Here is a 13,519-nt window from a genome sequence, read left to right as displayed (position 1 = left end):
TATGTTTTGCATTTTACTTTTTTTTTTTTAAACAGTGCAGGCCTCTTTCAAGGCTTTGGATAGCTTATTTCAAGAACTTGTATAATTTCTTGGAGTAGACTTCAAAATTTTGATGTAACTAGAAGTTTTAGAGACTGTCCACTGGCTAGACTTCTGTTTGATTTCTTATGACATGCCTGTCACAGTTAACTTCAGACTCCTAGTTTAGATTTTTAAGGTTTTCCTTCTTCTGTGGGAACTATTATGTTTGCTTTAAAAAAAATTAAAATGTAGTGAGTAAACTAATATTTAGGTGTAAATAATATCTATACAAGGTTCTAGGTCCCCTAACACACAATTAGTAGTATAACGAAATTCCTGCATCATTAAAATCATAATTCAGACAAGAACTCAGACAAAAAAAATCCTTTCCACACTATCTACAAAAAGTCTGTTTTTTAAAAAAGATCTCTTACAGCCTGCTTGGAAGATGGCCTGAATTTGGTGGTTTTTAATAAAAACGGTGGATCAGGGGCAGGGTGAGGACCAAGTTCCAGAGTCCTGGAGCTCTCATAGAGATCGCCTTGCCAGTAATCACTCTTCATTTAAAAAAAAAAAAAAAAAAAAAAGTGGTTCCAACTATGGGCATCTCAGCTGTAGCAGCACAGGAAGAAGGGCAGTACCTCAGTTAGAGAACATGCATTGTTTGTGGGAAACCAGGTCAAAGTGCATTTCATGTTGAATCAGAAAACGTTGAGGTTTGTGGTTGTATTTATTTATTGTTGGGGTTAGGTCATTAGTATTGGGCAAGCCTGTAAAAAGGCCTTGTCTTTCTGTGCACATGATGTTAATTCACTGTAGATAATTGTTACATGGATCCTGATGGTTGAGGCTTCCAAGAATGAGGTGGAGTTTTAGGTGTTGTGGGCAGAGACCATTTAGATCCTTGAAGATCAAGATCAAGAATTTGAAGGTGATGTCACTGTCAATAGAAAATGGAATGAGCAAAGTACACGGACTTTGTGCTCTTGGTTACCACGTGGCTGAGGAGGTACCCTGCTGCGTTCTGCACCAGTTGGTTTTTCGAAGTTGATGCTTTCAGATCCAAGTAAATTGTATTTCTGTAAAGTAATTAGAGGATGCAAGAGGCAATATGATCAAGGATCGGATGCAATCTCTAAGCCAGCTGGGATAATAGAATGTTTCTCAGAGATGTTGCTATGAGGGCCCAGTATCCGTGAGGAGTCTAAAAGGACCCTTAGGCCTGGTCTACACTACGAGTTTAGGTCGACTTTAGCTGCGTTAAGTCGACTTAAACCTGGACACGTTTACACGACGAAGCCCTTTCTTTCGACTTAAAGGGCCCTTTAAACCGGTTTCTTTACACCACCTCGGCGAGGGGATTAGCGATAAAATCGGCCTTATGGGGGTCGGAATTGGGTAGTGAGGACGGAATTCGACATTAGTGGCCTCCGGGAGCTATCCCACAGTGCTTCATTGTGACCGCTCTGGACAGCACTCTCATCTCAGATGCACTGGCCAGGTAGACAGGAAAAGCCCCGCGAACGTTTGAATTTCATTTCCTGTTTGCTCAGCGTGGAGAGCACAGGTGACCACGCAGAGCTCATCAGCACAGGTAACCGTGATGGAGTCCCAGTCCCAGGATCGCAAAAGAGCTCCAGCCTGGACCGAACGGGAGGTACGGGATCTGATCGCCATCTGGGGAGATGAAGCAGTGCTGGCCGAACTCCGAAACAGTAAAAGAAATGGCAGAACATTAGAAAAGATCTCCAAGGCCATGAAGGACAGAGGCCATAACAGGGACGCACAGCAGTGCTGCGTGAAAATTAAGGAGCTAAGGCAAGCCTACCACAAAGCCAGAGACGCAAACGGAAGGTCCGGGGCTGAGCCGCAAACATGCCGCTTCTACGCGGAGCTGCATGCCATGCTAGGGGGTGCAGCCACCACTACCCCAACCGTGTGCTTTGACTCCTTCAATGGAGAAACACACAGGGAAGCGGGTTCGGCGGACGAGGAAGATGAGGATGGAGAGAACATCATAGATAGCTCACAGCAGCAAGGAAGCGGAGAAACCAGTTTCCCCAACAGCCAGGATATGTTTGTCACCCTGGACCTGGAACCAGTAAACCCCGAACTCACCCAAGACCCTGTGGGCACACAGGGGACCTCTGGTGAGTGTACCTTTGTAAATATTACACATGGTTTAAAAACAAGCGTGATTAATGATTACTTTGCCCTGGCAATCGCGGCCAGTACAGCTACTGGAAAAGTCTGTTAACGTGTATGGGGATGGAGCGGAAATCCTCCAGGGACATCTCCAGAAAGCTCTCCTTCATGTACTCCCAAAGCCTTTGCAAAAGGTTTCTGGGGAGGGCTGCCTTATCCCGTCCGCCATGGTAGGACACTTTACCACGCCAGGCCAGTAGCACGTAGTCTGGAATCATTGCATAACAAAGCATGGCAGCGTATGGTCCCGGTGTTTGCTGGCATGCAGACAACATCCATTCCTTATCACTCTTTGTTATCCTCAGGAGAGTGATATCATTCACGGTCACCTGGTTGAAATGGGGCGATTTTATTAAGGGGACATTCAGAGGTGCCCCTTCCTGCTCTGCTGAACAGAAATATTCCCCGCTGCTAACCACGCGGTGGGGGGGAGGGGTGAAGTGACCATCCCAGAGAATTGGGTGTGTGGGGGAGGGGAGTTAGTTGGGTTTGTGCTGCATGTTAAACCTGAAACCGCAGCCCCTCCTTTTACATTGCAAACCCATTTTAAATGGCCAACCCAACGGGTGCTTGGTATGGTTAATGAGAGCAGTACTGTTTTAAACCATCCCCACTTGTTAACAAGGTTAAAAAAGCCAAAAGACTGTGTCTTACCATGGCTGCCTGCAAGCTGAAATCTGTGGCCTGGAACTGCGTGAGTGATCTCTCACACCAAACAGGCAGGCCCTCAATATAAGAGGAAAAATGCGACCTTGTAACGAAAGCACATGTGCTGTGTGATGCACGGCAAAATCTAAAGTGAAAGAGTGTACCCATTGTTCTCAAAAATGTATCTTTTTTTAAACAACTCTCCCTTCTCCTCCACCAGCTGCAAATGTTTCACCTTCACAGAGGCTAGTGAATATTCGAAGAAGGAAGCGAAGGACGCGTGACGAAATGTTCACTGAACTACAGACTGCCTCCCACGCTGACAGAGCACAGCAGAATGCGTGGAGGCAGTCAATGACTGATTTTAGAAAAGCCCAATATGAACGAGAGGAGAAGTGGCGAGCTGAATCGCTGGCTGAAGAGCAGAGGGTGCATGCTGAAACGCGGGCTGAAGAGGAGAAGTGGCGTCAGCTTGTACTCAGAAAGCAAGAGTCGATGCTCCGGCTGCTGGAGCATCAAACTGATATGCTCCTGCGTATGGTTGAGCTGCAGGAAAGGCAGCAGGAGCAGAGACCGCCGCTGCAGCCCCTCTGTAACCAACAGCAGGAGCAGAGACCGCCGCTACAGCCCCTCTGTAACCAACAGCAGGAGCAGAGACCGCCGCTACAGCCCCTCTGTAACCAACAGCAGGAGCAGAGACCGCCGCTACAGCCCCTCTGTAACTACCAGCCCTCCTCCCCAAGTCCCATTGCCTCCTCACCCAGACGCCCAAGAACACGGTGGGGGGGCCTCCGGCCACCCAATCACTCCTCCCTAGATGATTTCCACAGCAATAAGTTTTAAAGTTTTAAAGTGCAGTGTGTCCTTTTCCTTCCCTCCTCCCCCACCCATCCCGGGCTACCTTTGCAATTATCCCCCTAGTTGTGTGCTGCTTCCCTCCTCCCCCACCCATCCCGGGCTACCTTTGCAATTAGCCCCCTAGTTGTGTGCTGCTTCCCTCCTCCCCCACCCATTCCGGGCTACCTTTGCAATTAGCCCCCTAGTTGTGTGCTCAATTAATAAAGAATGCATGAATGTGAAGTAACAATGACTTTATTGCCTCTGCAAGTGGTGCTTGAAGAGGGGAGGGTAGGGGAGGTTGGGGTGCTTGGTTTACAGGGTAGTAGAGTTAACCGGGTGCGTGGGGGGGGGCTGCGATTTCATCAAGGAGAAACAAACAGAAGTTTCACACCATATCCTGCCCAGTCACAAAACTAGTTTTCAAAGCCTCTCTGATGCGCACCGTGCCCTGCTGTGCTGCTCTAACCGACCTGGTGTCTGGCTGCGCGTAATCAGCGGCCAGGCGATTTGCCTCTACCTCCCACCCCGCCATAAATGTCTCCCCCTTACTCTCACAGATATTGTGGAGCGCACAGCAAGTAGCAATAACAATGGGGATATTCTTTTCGCTGAGGTCACAGCGAGTCAGTAAGCTGCGCCAGCGCGCTTTTAAACGCCCAAATGCACATTCCACCACCATTCGGCACTTGCTCAGCCTGTAGTTGAACAGGTCCTGACTCCTGTCCAGGCTGCCGGTGTATGGCTTCATGAGCCATGGCATTAAGGGGTAGGCTGGGTCCCCAAGGATCACGATAGGCATTTCAACATCCCCAATGGTTATTTTCTGGTCCGGGAAGAAAGTCCCTTCCTCCAGCTTTCGAAACAGAAGAGAGTGCCTGAAGACGCGAGCATCATGTACCCTTCCCGGCCAGCCCACGTTGATGTCGGTGAAACGTCCCTTGTGATCCACCAGGGCTTGCAGCAGCATTGAAAAGTACCCCTGGCGGTTTATGTACTCGGTGGCTTGGTGCGCCGGTGCCAAGATAGGGATATGGGTTCCGTCTATCGCCCCACCACAGTTTGGGAATCCCATTGCAGCAAAGCCATCCACTATGTCCTGCACGTTTCCCAGAGTCACTACCCTTGATATCACCAGGTCTCTCATTGCCCTGGCAACTTGGATCACAGCAGCCCCCACAGTAGATTTGCCCACTCCAAATTGATTCCCGACTGACCGGTAGCTGTCTGGCGTTGCAAGCTTCCACAGGGCTATCGCCACTAGCTTCTCAACTGTGAGGGCTGCTCTCATCCTGGTATTCTGGCGCTTCAGGGCAGGGGAAAGCAAGTCACAAAGTTCCATGAAAGTGCCCTTTCGCATGCGAAAGTTTCGCAGCCACTGGGAATCGTCCCAGACCTGCAACACGATGCGGTCCCACCAGTCTGTGCTTGTTTCCCGGGCCCAGAATCGGCGTTCCATGGCATGAACCTGCCCCAGTAACACCATGATTTCCACATTGCTGGGGCCTGTGCCTTGTGAGAGGTCCATGTCAATTTCCTCATCACTATCGTCGCCGCGCTGCAATCGCCTCCTCCTCCTCAGCTGGTCCTCCTGGTTTTGCTTTGGCATGTCCAGGCTCTGCATATACTCCAGGACAATGCGCGTGGTGTTCATAGTGCTCATAATTGCCGCGGTGATCTGAGCGGGCTCCATGATCCCAGTGCTAGCTATGGCGTCTGGTCTGAAAAAAGGCGCGAAACTAGTATCTAAAGACCAGGGGAAGAAGGGAGGGAGGGGTGGGCGACTGACGACATGGCATACAGGTACAGGGAATTAAAATCAAGAAAGGTGGCTGTGCATCAGGGAGAAATACAAACAACTGTCACACAGAATGCCCCCCCCCCCCCTCAGAGATTGAACTCCTAAGCCTGGGTTTAGCGGGCCGTTGATTTGACGGAGGGAGGGGGGAAGGAAATGAATACAGAACAAATCTATTTTTTACATCTTAAGACGACAGTGCAGCATGACTGATAGCCCTCGGCATTTTCTGGGTGCTTGGCAGCAAATACTTGGCAGCAAATAGTATACTACGACTGGTAACCATCATTGTCCAACGAGGACGGTTAAAGGCAAGTATTGTCTGCCAGCACCCAGATCGCCCTCGGCCTTTTCTGGGTGCTTAGCAGACAATACTTGGCAGCAAATAGTATACTACGACTGGTAACCATCATTGTCCAACGAGGACATCTATGAGCATTTCAGGCAACCTGTAAATTTACTTGCTTTCAGACCTGAGGAAAGCTCTTCTTGCAGATCTGCTGAGCACCCAGATCGCCCTCGGCCTCTTCTGGATGCTCAGCAGACAATACTGACAGGACGGTTACCAGTCGTAATAAACCATCTACTGCCAAAAGGCAAGGGGCTGGTGCAATGCAGCCCTACGGCTGCCAGCCCCACAGCTACCAGCATCCCGAGCGCCGATGAAGGCTACTACTCATGCTGCACCGTCTACCGCCAAAAGGCAGTAATCTGCTGCTGCTGTTTAGCAATGCAGTCCCACGTTTGCCGGCACCCGGAAGACATATGGTGACGGTGAGCTGAGCTGAGCGGGCTCCATGCTTGGCGTGGTATGTTGTCTGCACAGGTAACCCAGGTAAAAAGGCGCGAATCTATTGTCTGCCGTTGCTGTGACGGCGGGGGAGGGGCGTGACGCAATGTACCCAGAACCCCCCGCGGCACTGCTTTGCATCATTCGGGCATTGCGATCTCAACCCATAATTCCAATGGGCGCCGGAGACTCCGGGAACTGTGGGATAGGTACCCATAGGCACCCATAGTGCAATGCGCCGGAAGTCGACGCTAGCCTCGGTACTGTGACGCGGTCCGCCGACTTCATGCACTTAGAGCATTTTATGTGGGGACACACACAGTCGGCTGCATAAAACCGGTTTCTATAAAACCGGCTTCTATAAATCCGACCTAATTTTGTAGTGTAGACAAGCCCTTAGATTGCAGTCTGTCTTGACGTTTACGGACATACATCCTCCATTGGCACTGTGGTAAGCTCTTCAAAGTGCTTCCCTCTACCTACAAGCATAACCTGTCTTAAGTGGGTTAAGCATCAGCCAGTTCTTCTTGTCCATGTGCTGATCTCAGGCAGATATTGGGATAACGTGGTTACAGGTTTACCTGTATATGGTTGACATTTGAACTCATGTAGTCAACTTTTTTCCTGGTGGTTACATGTAAATATTTATAAGACCAAAGAGAATTGAACCTTGTGGCCCTTCACAAGGGAGCACTATATTAAACTATTCAAAAAGCTTTCTATCCTTCAGTGTACTTGTTTTCTGCATTCATAATGAAGCTTTTACCATATTTGTGAGGTATTTTATCTTTTTCTTTAACCCTGTGGTTCCCAAGATCTGTGCTGTGAAAGATTCCAAAATTGATTAAAGCACTTCTCAGTTATAAACAAAATGTACACGAAACCCTCTTCTGTTGTAGTTTTCTGTGAGTGGCTTCATTTTAAGTGGCTTAGGAGAACACTGTTTACAAATCCTTGTATGCTGTTTTTCTATATATATATATATATATATATATATATAAAAAAAATTTAATCTGGATTCTTTTTTTTTTTTTCTTTTTAGACAATGAGAAGACACAGAAATGAAGTAACAATTGAACTGCGGAAGGTAATTTGATCTGCTTTTGCTTATCGGCTGTAAATTTTCTTAATTTTGACATTTTCTAGTGTCTTCATCTATTACTATTGTTGTGTTTCTACTACAAGCCTGTATTCAAGGCCCCATGTCCTATATAGAATGTTAGGCTTAAATTGTCTTGTGGACTCTAGAAGTATGAAGTATTTCTTCACTTCCCCACTCCCTCCTAGTCTTCTCGCCCCCATTGCCTACTTTTAGCTCAGCTTAGCTTAGTCAACATATAGCCGTTGCTATGTGTATTTAATTTGGAATAAAGTTCAGTTTAATACTCTGTGAGCTGAGGGGTGAAAACATTATTTACTCTGCCACCAAATTTTCAATGTACTACTACCTTTTGTATTGCAAAGCATTGTAGAAGCTGTCAAGAAGCTGGAAGCTTGAAATCTTGGAACGGAGCAGTTCTGTCACTTCAGAGGGTGTGGGAGGTCTTGTTTTTTGGTTCTCAGGCCTGATCTACAGTACTTAGTTAGGTTGACATAAGTTTCCGTGCATCGACCTATTTGTGCATGCGCCTACACTCAAATTTATCTCCAGGTGATGTAAGCACCCTGTCACACCGATACAGTGTATATAACCACCTCCCCAAATGGTATGGAACCATGGTTGACCTACTGAGGTCAATGCAGTGTGAGTGTAGACCCTGCATGACCTGTGTCAACCCTAACAGTCCTTCACCATCTGTCCCACAATACCCCATTCCCTGCGACAGTGACTACTCTGGCCACAACTGTAAACTCTGCTTCTCAGGAGTCAGAGACTGGAAGCCACCGTCCCCCCTCCCACCCATACCATTTAAGCTCCCCCATGTGTTTTTTTTTTTATGCCATTTTCTGATTGCACACCGTGGCAAGCACATCTAGCAGCTCACCCTTGTGTGCAACCGCCCAACTGACTGTGGTGGGTCCATGCACTAGATGCAGTGCTGCCTGCAGTAGACCGGAGGTATTGGAACTTCTGCCTGTGGGAAGAAGAGGTTTCAAGCACCGCTATAGACCAGTTGTAGAAACATGGACATCTATGAACAGATTGCATGTGGGATGCCGCCCAAGGGGTATGATGGGAATAAGCAACAGTGAAGCATGAAAGCAAAGGAACTTCAGTAGGAATATCACAAGGTCAGGGAGGCCAACAATAAATGAGACGGTGACCTTACAACAAGCTGCATACCATTCTTGTTGGAGACAAGTCAGCCCTGGGGCCGGTATGCTAGGCAGTAAAGCCAGCATAGAGGCCTGTACATATCGATGAGGCTCATTCACAGAGCCCAAATATTAGCTCCAAATGTGAAGAGAAGTCTGAGAAGGAGGAAACTAAACATCAGTCCTCAAAGAACAGCCTAAGGCCTTGTCCACACTACAGAGTTTTATCAACACACCTTAAGCAGACAGTAACAAACTGGTATAATTACATCACTTGTACATGTTCACACTAAGCTCCTTCTGTTGGCAGAGTGTGTACACACTTGGTGCTCTAGCATTGACAGTGAGAGCAATGCACTGTAGGTAGCTATCCCACTATGCTTCTATGCCACCTTCTAAAGCTAGGAGTTGTGGTAAGGCAGAATGAATCTTAGTGCATCATGGGTGTGGACTCAACGTCCCATGCAGTTCTTTCTGTCCCAACATTCCATGGGCTTCTGACTGCATTTCATGGCATTTTTCAATGGCCTCTGTTACTATGTGCCTGCTATCTGTCTGAAAGGATGGGTCCTCCACTGCACTTTACAGTTGTGACCACTGTTCTGAACACATCACAGATGGTCATGCAGTATATCATGAGCACACAGTCTGAACAGGAATCAGAGTTGCCTGACCTGCTATGTGCCATGGAAAGAAACAACACCAGATTACTTTTGTCATTCATGGAGCAGCTGAATACTGTGGACTGTCGCTTTTGGGCTCAGGAAACCAGCATTGAGTGGTGGGATCACATCATTATGCAGGTCTGGGATGACAAGCAGTGGTTGTAGAACTTTCGGCTGCGGAAAGCCACCTTCCTAACTGGCGGAGCGATAGATGGCACGCATATTCCAATTTTGGCCCTGGACCGTCTTGCGATGGAATACATCAATAAAGGGGGTACTTCTCTATGGTATTGCTGACACTTGTGGATCACCATGGGCGTTTCACTGACATCGTGGGGTGGTCCAGGAAGGTGCATAACACAAGCATCTTCAGAAACACTGGCCTGTACAGAAAGCTCCAAGCAGCGACTTCCTTTCCCGGCCAGAAGATTCCAGTTGGGGATGTTGAAATGCCCATAGTGATCCTGGGAGATCCAGCATACTCCTTACTCCCATGGCTCATGAAGCCTTACATGGGAAACCTGGACAGCAGCAAGGAGCACTTCAACCATAGGCTGAGCAGGTGCAGAATGACCATGGAATGTGCCTTTGGCAGATTAAAAGCACACTGGCGCTGCCTTTATGGCAGATTAGACCTAAATGAGAAAACATTCCCATGGTAATAGGAGCCTGCTGCAGCTCCATGATATTTGTGAGGCTAAAGGTGAAAAGAATTTCTCCCCCCTTCCCCCCCGCCCCAGGCTGGAGTGCGGAGGTGGATCGCCTGGCTGCTGAATTTGAGCAGCCAGATACCAGGGCTGTTAGAGGGTCACAAACGGAAGCTATTCGAATCGGGGAAGTTGCAAGGAATGTTTGGAAGGAGTTTGGGGAGGGCATGGAAAGCAGTTCTGTATTGGCTGCAGGAGGGGGCTGAGCACATGTTTCTATCTGGGGCATGATTAGGGTCTTCAACATCTGTTTGCTCCTCCATCACTTTTATCATTCGCTCCTAGCCTTTAACTATGCACTCCTCACACTCCTTTCTGTCCTGCAGGGTCTTTTTCCACTCTGTTCTCTTTTTTCAGCCTCCAGGTATTGGAGCATCTCTCGGAACATGTCCTCCTTGTTCCATCTTGGTCGCTTTCTTATCTGGTGGAGGCACTCGGCTGGAGTGTCGGGGGTTCCCCCGAAGGTCATATCTGCAGTAGCATAAGAAACAATACGCAGCAGCATGATTGTTAGTTCACGCACAGCATTGAATCATAGTGAAATACACCTCTTTTAACATACCAATCACTTTCTTGCTGTCCTTTGACAAGCAAACATCTTGGTGAACACCCTGAATATGGTGAGTTCGGCCTGGGCATTCAGGAAGGGCCAAAGGGTCTAGGTGGTTTTTAAGGGGATCAGTGCAGGTGACTAAGGACAATATTGTAAATTTTGTCACCATTTTCCACAGGCGGGGGTGATTGAAGCCGATACTTTGCTCCTGAATAAGCAAGGATGCATCTTCACAATTGCAGTTTCAGATCCGGTCCCTATGCTGCTCACCTGTGTGCCACTTTGGTCCCTGCACAAGTGATTGCTGAATGGTGCAGGAAAGTTTCCTACAGTGGGGGAAGGGACAAAGCAGCTCTGCCAAGGAACCTTCAGCAGAGGATTGGCGAGTACCTGGAGGAAAGTTTCCTGTAGATCTCTCTGGAGGTTTCCCATGAAATCTCGGTGTGTATCAACATGCTGTTCTGCCACACTGCTTAACTGCACAGGGGATATGGAGCACACAGAAACACAGCTAGTCTTGCACATTTCTATCCCTTCACCCACTTCTAGAATATGCAGAGCAAAGAACATCTCTATCTATCTCCTATAACCGAGCAGCATCAATGCAAAAATATCATTTACCCAGGACTCTCCTCTCTTACATCATGTGCACCAGAGACGGACTGCTGGGACTGGCCAGACCCTTCCGGAGTGGGAAAAGAGGTCCTGACTCACCATGCCACCAGACAGGTGTGACGTGTGCACCACCTCTTCATCTACAACTTCATCCTTGGGGTTGAGTCCAGTGTCTGCTGCCTGCCACCCCATCGAAGTATCCACTTGGCTTTTGGTGGTGGAGGTGGGGTTGCTGCTAAGATTGGTGTCCAGCTCCTTATAGAAGTGGCAGGTCTTTGGCACAACACCAAAGCAATGGTTTGCCTCCCTTGCCTTCTGGTAAGCCTGCCTCAGCTCTTCTATCTTCGTACGGCACTGCATCATGTCCCATTTGTGGCCCCTCTCCAACAAGCCATGAGAAATCTGCCTATAGGTATTGAAGTTCCTACGGCTGGAGTGGAGCTGGGACTGCACAGCCTCCTCTCCCCAGTGCCAGCAGATCCAACAACTCAGATGCGCTACAAGCGGGAGAGCATTTGTTGCGTGGAGTCGTCATGGTCAGCTGGGAAGATGTGATGTGAGCTCTCCATGCTATGCAAACAGGAAGTGGAATTTCAAAAATTCCTGAGCCTTTAAAGGAGGAGGGGCAGATGCCTGTGTACCTGGGTGCAGGGGGAGTTCGAACTGCTGACCAGAGTGGTCAGGATGGGCATTGTGGGATACCTCCTCGAGGCCATTTATAGCAACATAACCAACCGCAGTGTCTACACTGACATTTTGTTAATCTAACTTTGCCACAAAAAGCTCTACACCTCTTGTCGAGGTGGTTTTATTTTGTCGGTAAAGCAGGAGAGTTTTGTTGGCAGAAGTAGCATTGTAGTGTATACATCGCCACTGTTTTGTTGACAAAACATGACTTTTGTCAACAAAACTGTGTAGTGTAGACAAGGTCTAAGTCCTTGACCAGATAGGGAGTGAGACCCCCAGTGCCAGCCTTGGTACTGGTCTCTGCAGCTGAGCTCAGCAAGGGCCCAAGATACAATCTGGAGGATTTTGGATCACCTCCAGAGACCTTCACCATGCCAAAGAAATGACTGTCACTGATGCCATATCACCTTTACAGCACTGCCATTCAAAGAGGAGATACACTCTGTGCCATCCTTTTTGCCTGCATTGGACAGAGATCCTATTTCTGCTTTCATAGTGACCCGAAGGATGGCACTGGGGAGCCCTTATTCAGAGTCATGTCCCAGAATGGGGCAGGAGTGGCACTGAGGCAGCCACCCTGAACCAAGCCAGTATCCATGGACATGTCACCTTGCTCATGTTGGCCTTACTGGAATTGTTGTTATGCATCCAGGAGCAGATCCTTTTCCTATCTTTCTAGAAAGAGTAGATCATGTTCTCAATGGCATTATTAATTAAGCTGCCCACACAAGAACCACATATCGGCTCCCAAGAGCAAGAAGCAATGAAGGAATTAGAGCAACCCTTGTCTTTCTCCTCAGTGCATGAGGCAGTGACACCAGCCCCAGATCTAGCAATTGATTACTTTTAAAGCTTTTTAGGATCACCTGTCTTGCATTGCGGAGACCCTGCATATTGAAGCAGTATTTATATACTCTCAATTTATAGTCTCTCAATTTCTTTGATATTTTGACAACCATAATGCGAACCAGAATTGCCCTCCTTGTTAATGAATAGATCCTGCAACCAGCCAAAGGACTGTGGCAAATATCCCAGACACTCTTCCGTCCACTTGAAAAAGAGCAGAGAAGAGATGTCAGGTGCCCCAAAGGGCTTTGAACACTTTTATGCCTATCCAAACCCATGGTTGTCTTGGCAGGACAGGAAAAAACTGTTTCCACAAAAGGAACACTGAAGGACAGAGACCCCAGTGAGTTGTATCTTTTTTTTTTTTTTTTTTTTTTAAATGCAAGGCATATTCATCAGCCTCACTCCAGCTCCTGTTGGCAAATTACCAGGGCTTATTTGCCAAGTACAACTTTCTCACCTGGGAGAAGGCAAAATCAAGCAACAGAACAGGGATGAGGTAGGGAGGGTTGTGAGTTCAATCCTTGAGGGGGGCCATTTAGGGAACTGGGGTAAAAATCTGTCAGGGGATTGGTCCTGCTTTGAGCAGGGAGTTGGACTAGGTGACCTCCTGAGGTCCCTTCCAACCCTGATATTCTATGATTAAGGAAAGCGAGATGGTTGTGGGAATGTCACTACTGGCAGCCTCTGATACAGCTGCACAGTCCATGGCTGTCACTATGCCACAGACCTCATGGCTCTAGGAATCTGGCACACTACACAAGGTACAGGCCACTATAGAGGACCTGCCTTTCAGGGGAATGGAGCTCTTCAGACCAAAAACAGAATAATTATTCCACTCCCTTAAGGACTCATGGTTAACAGTATGGTTCTCAGGGATTTACATTTCAG

The 13,519-nt window shown here is 48.0% G+C and overlaps 1 protein-coding gene across 1 annotated transcript in view; it reads left to right on the top strand.

The window, feature by feature from the left end:
• The window catches only part of KPNA3 (karyopherin subunit alpha 3), an 84,709-nt gene that overhangs the window by 15,285 nt on the left and 55,905 nt on the right, over nucleotides 1-13,519 (top strand). The window contains exon 2 of the mRNA XM_065417402.1: nucleotides 7,342-7,386. Coding sequence (XP_065273474.1) covers nucleotides 7,342-7,386 — 45 coding nt within the window. The remainder of the gene's footprint in view (nucleotides 1-7,341; nucleotides 7,387-13,519) is intronic.

Source organism: Emys orbicularis, chromosome 1 (assembly GCF_028017835.1).
Source record: "Emys orbicularis isolate rEmyOrb1 chromosome 1, rEmyOrb1.hap1, whole genome shotgun sequence".
NCBI lineage: Eukaryota > Metazoa > Chordata > Testudines > Emydidae > Emys > Emys orbicularis.
This window is presented reverse-complemented; position numbering and strand designations above follow the sequence as displayed.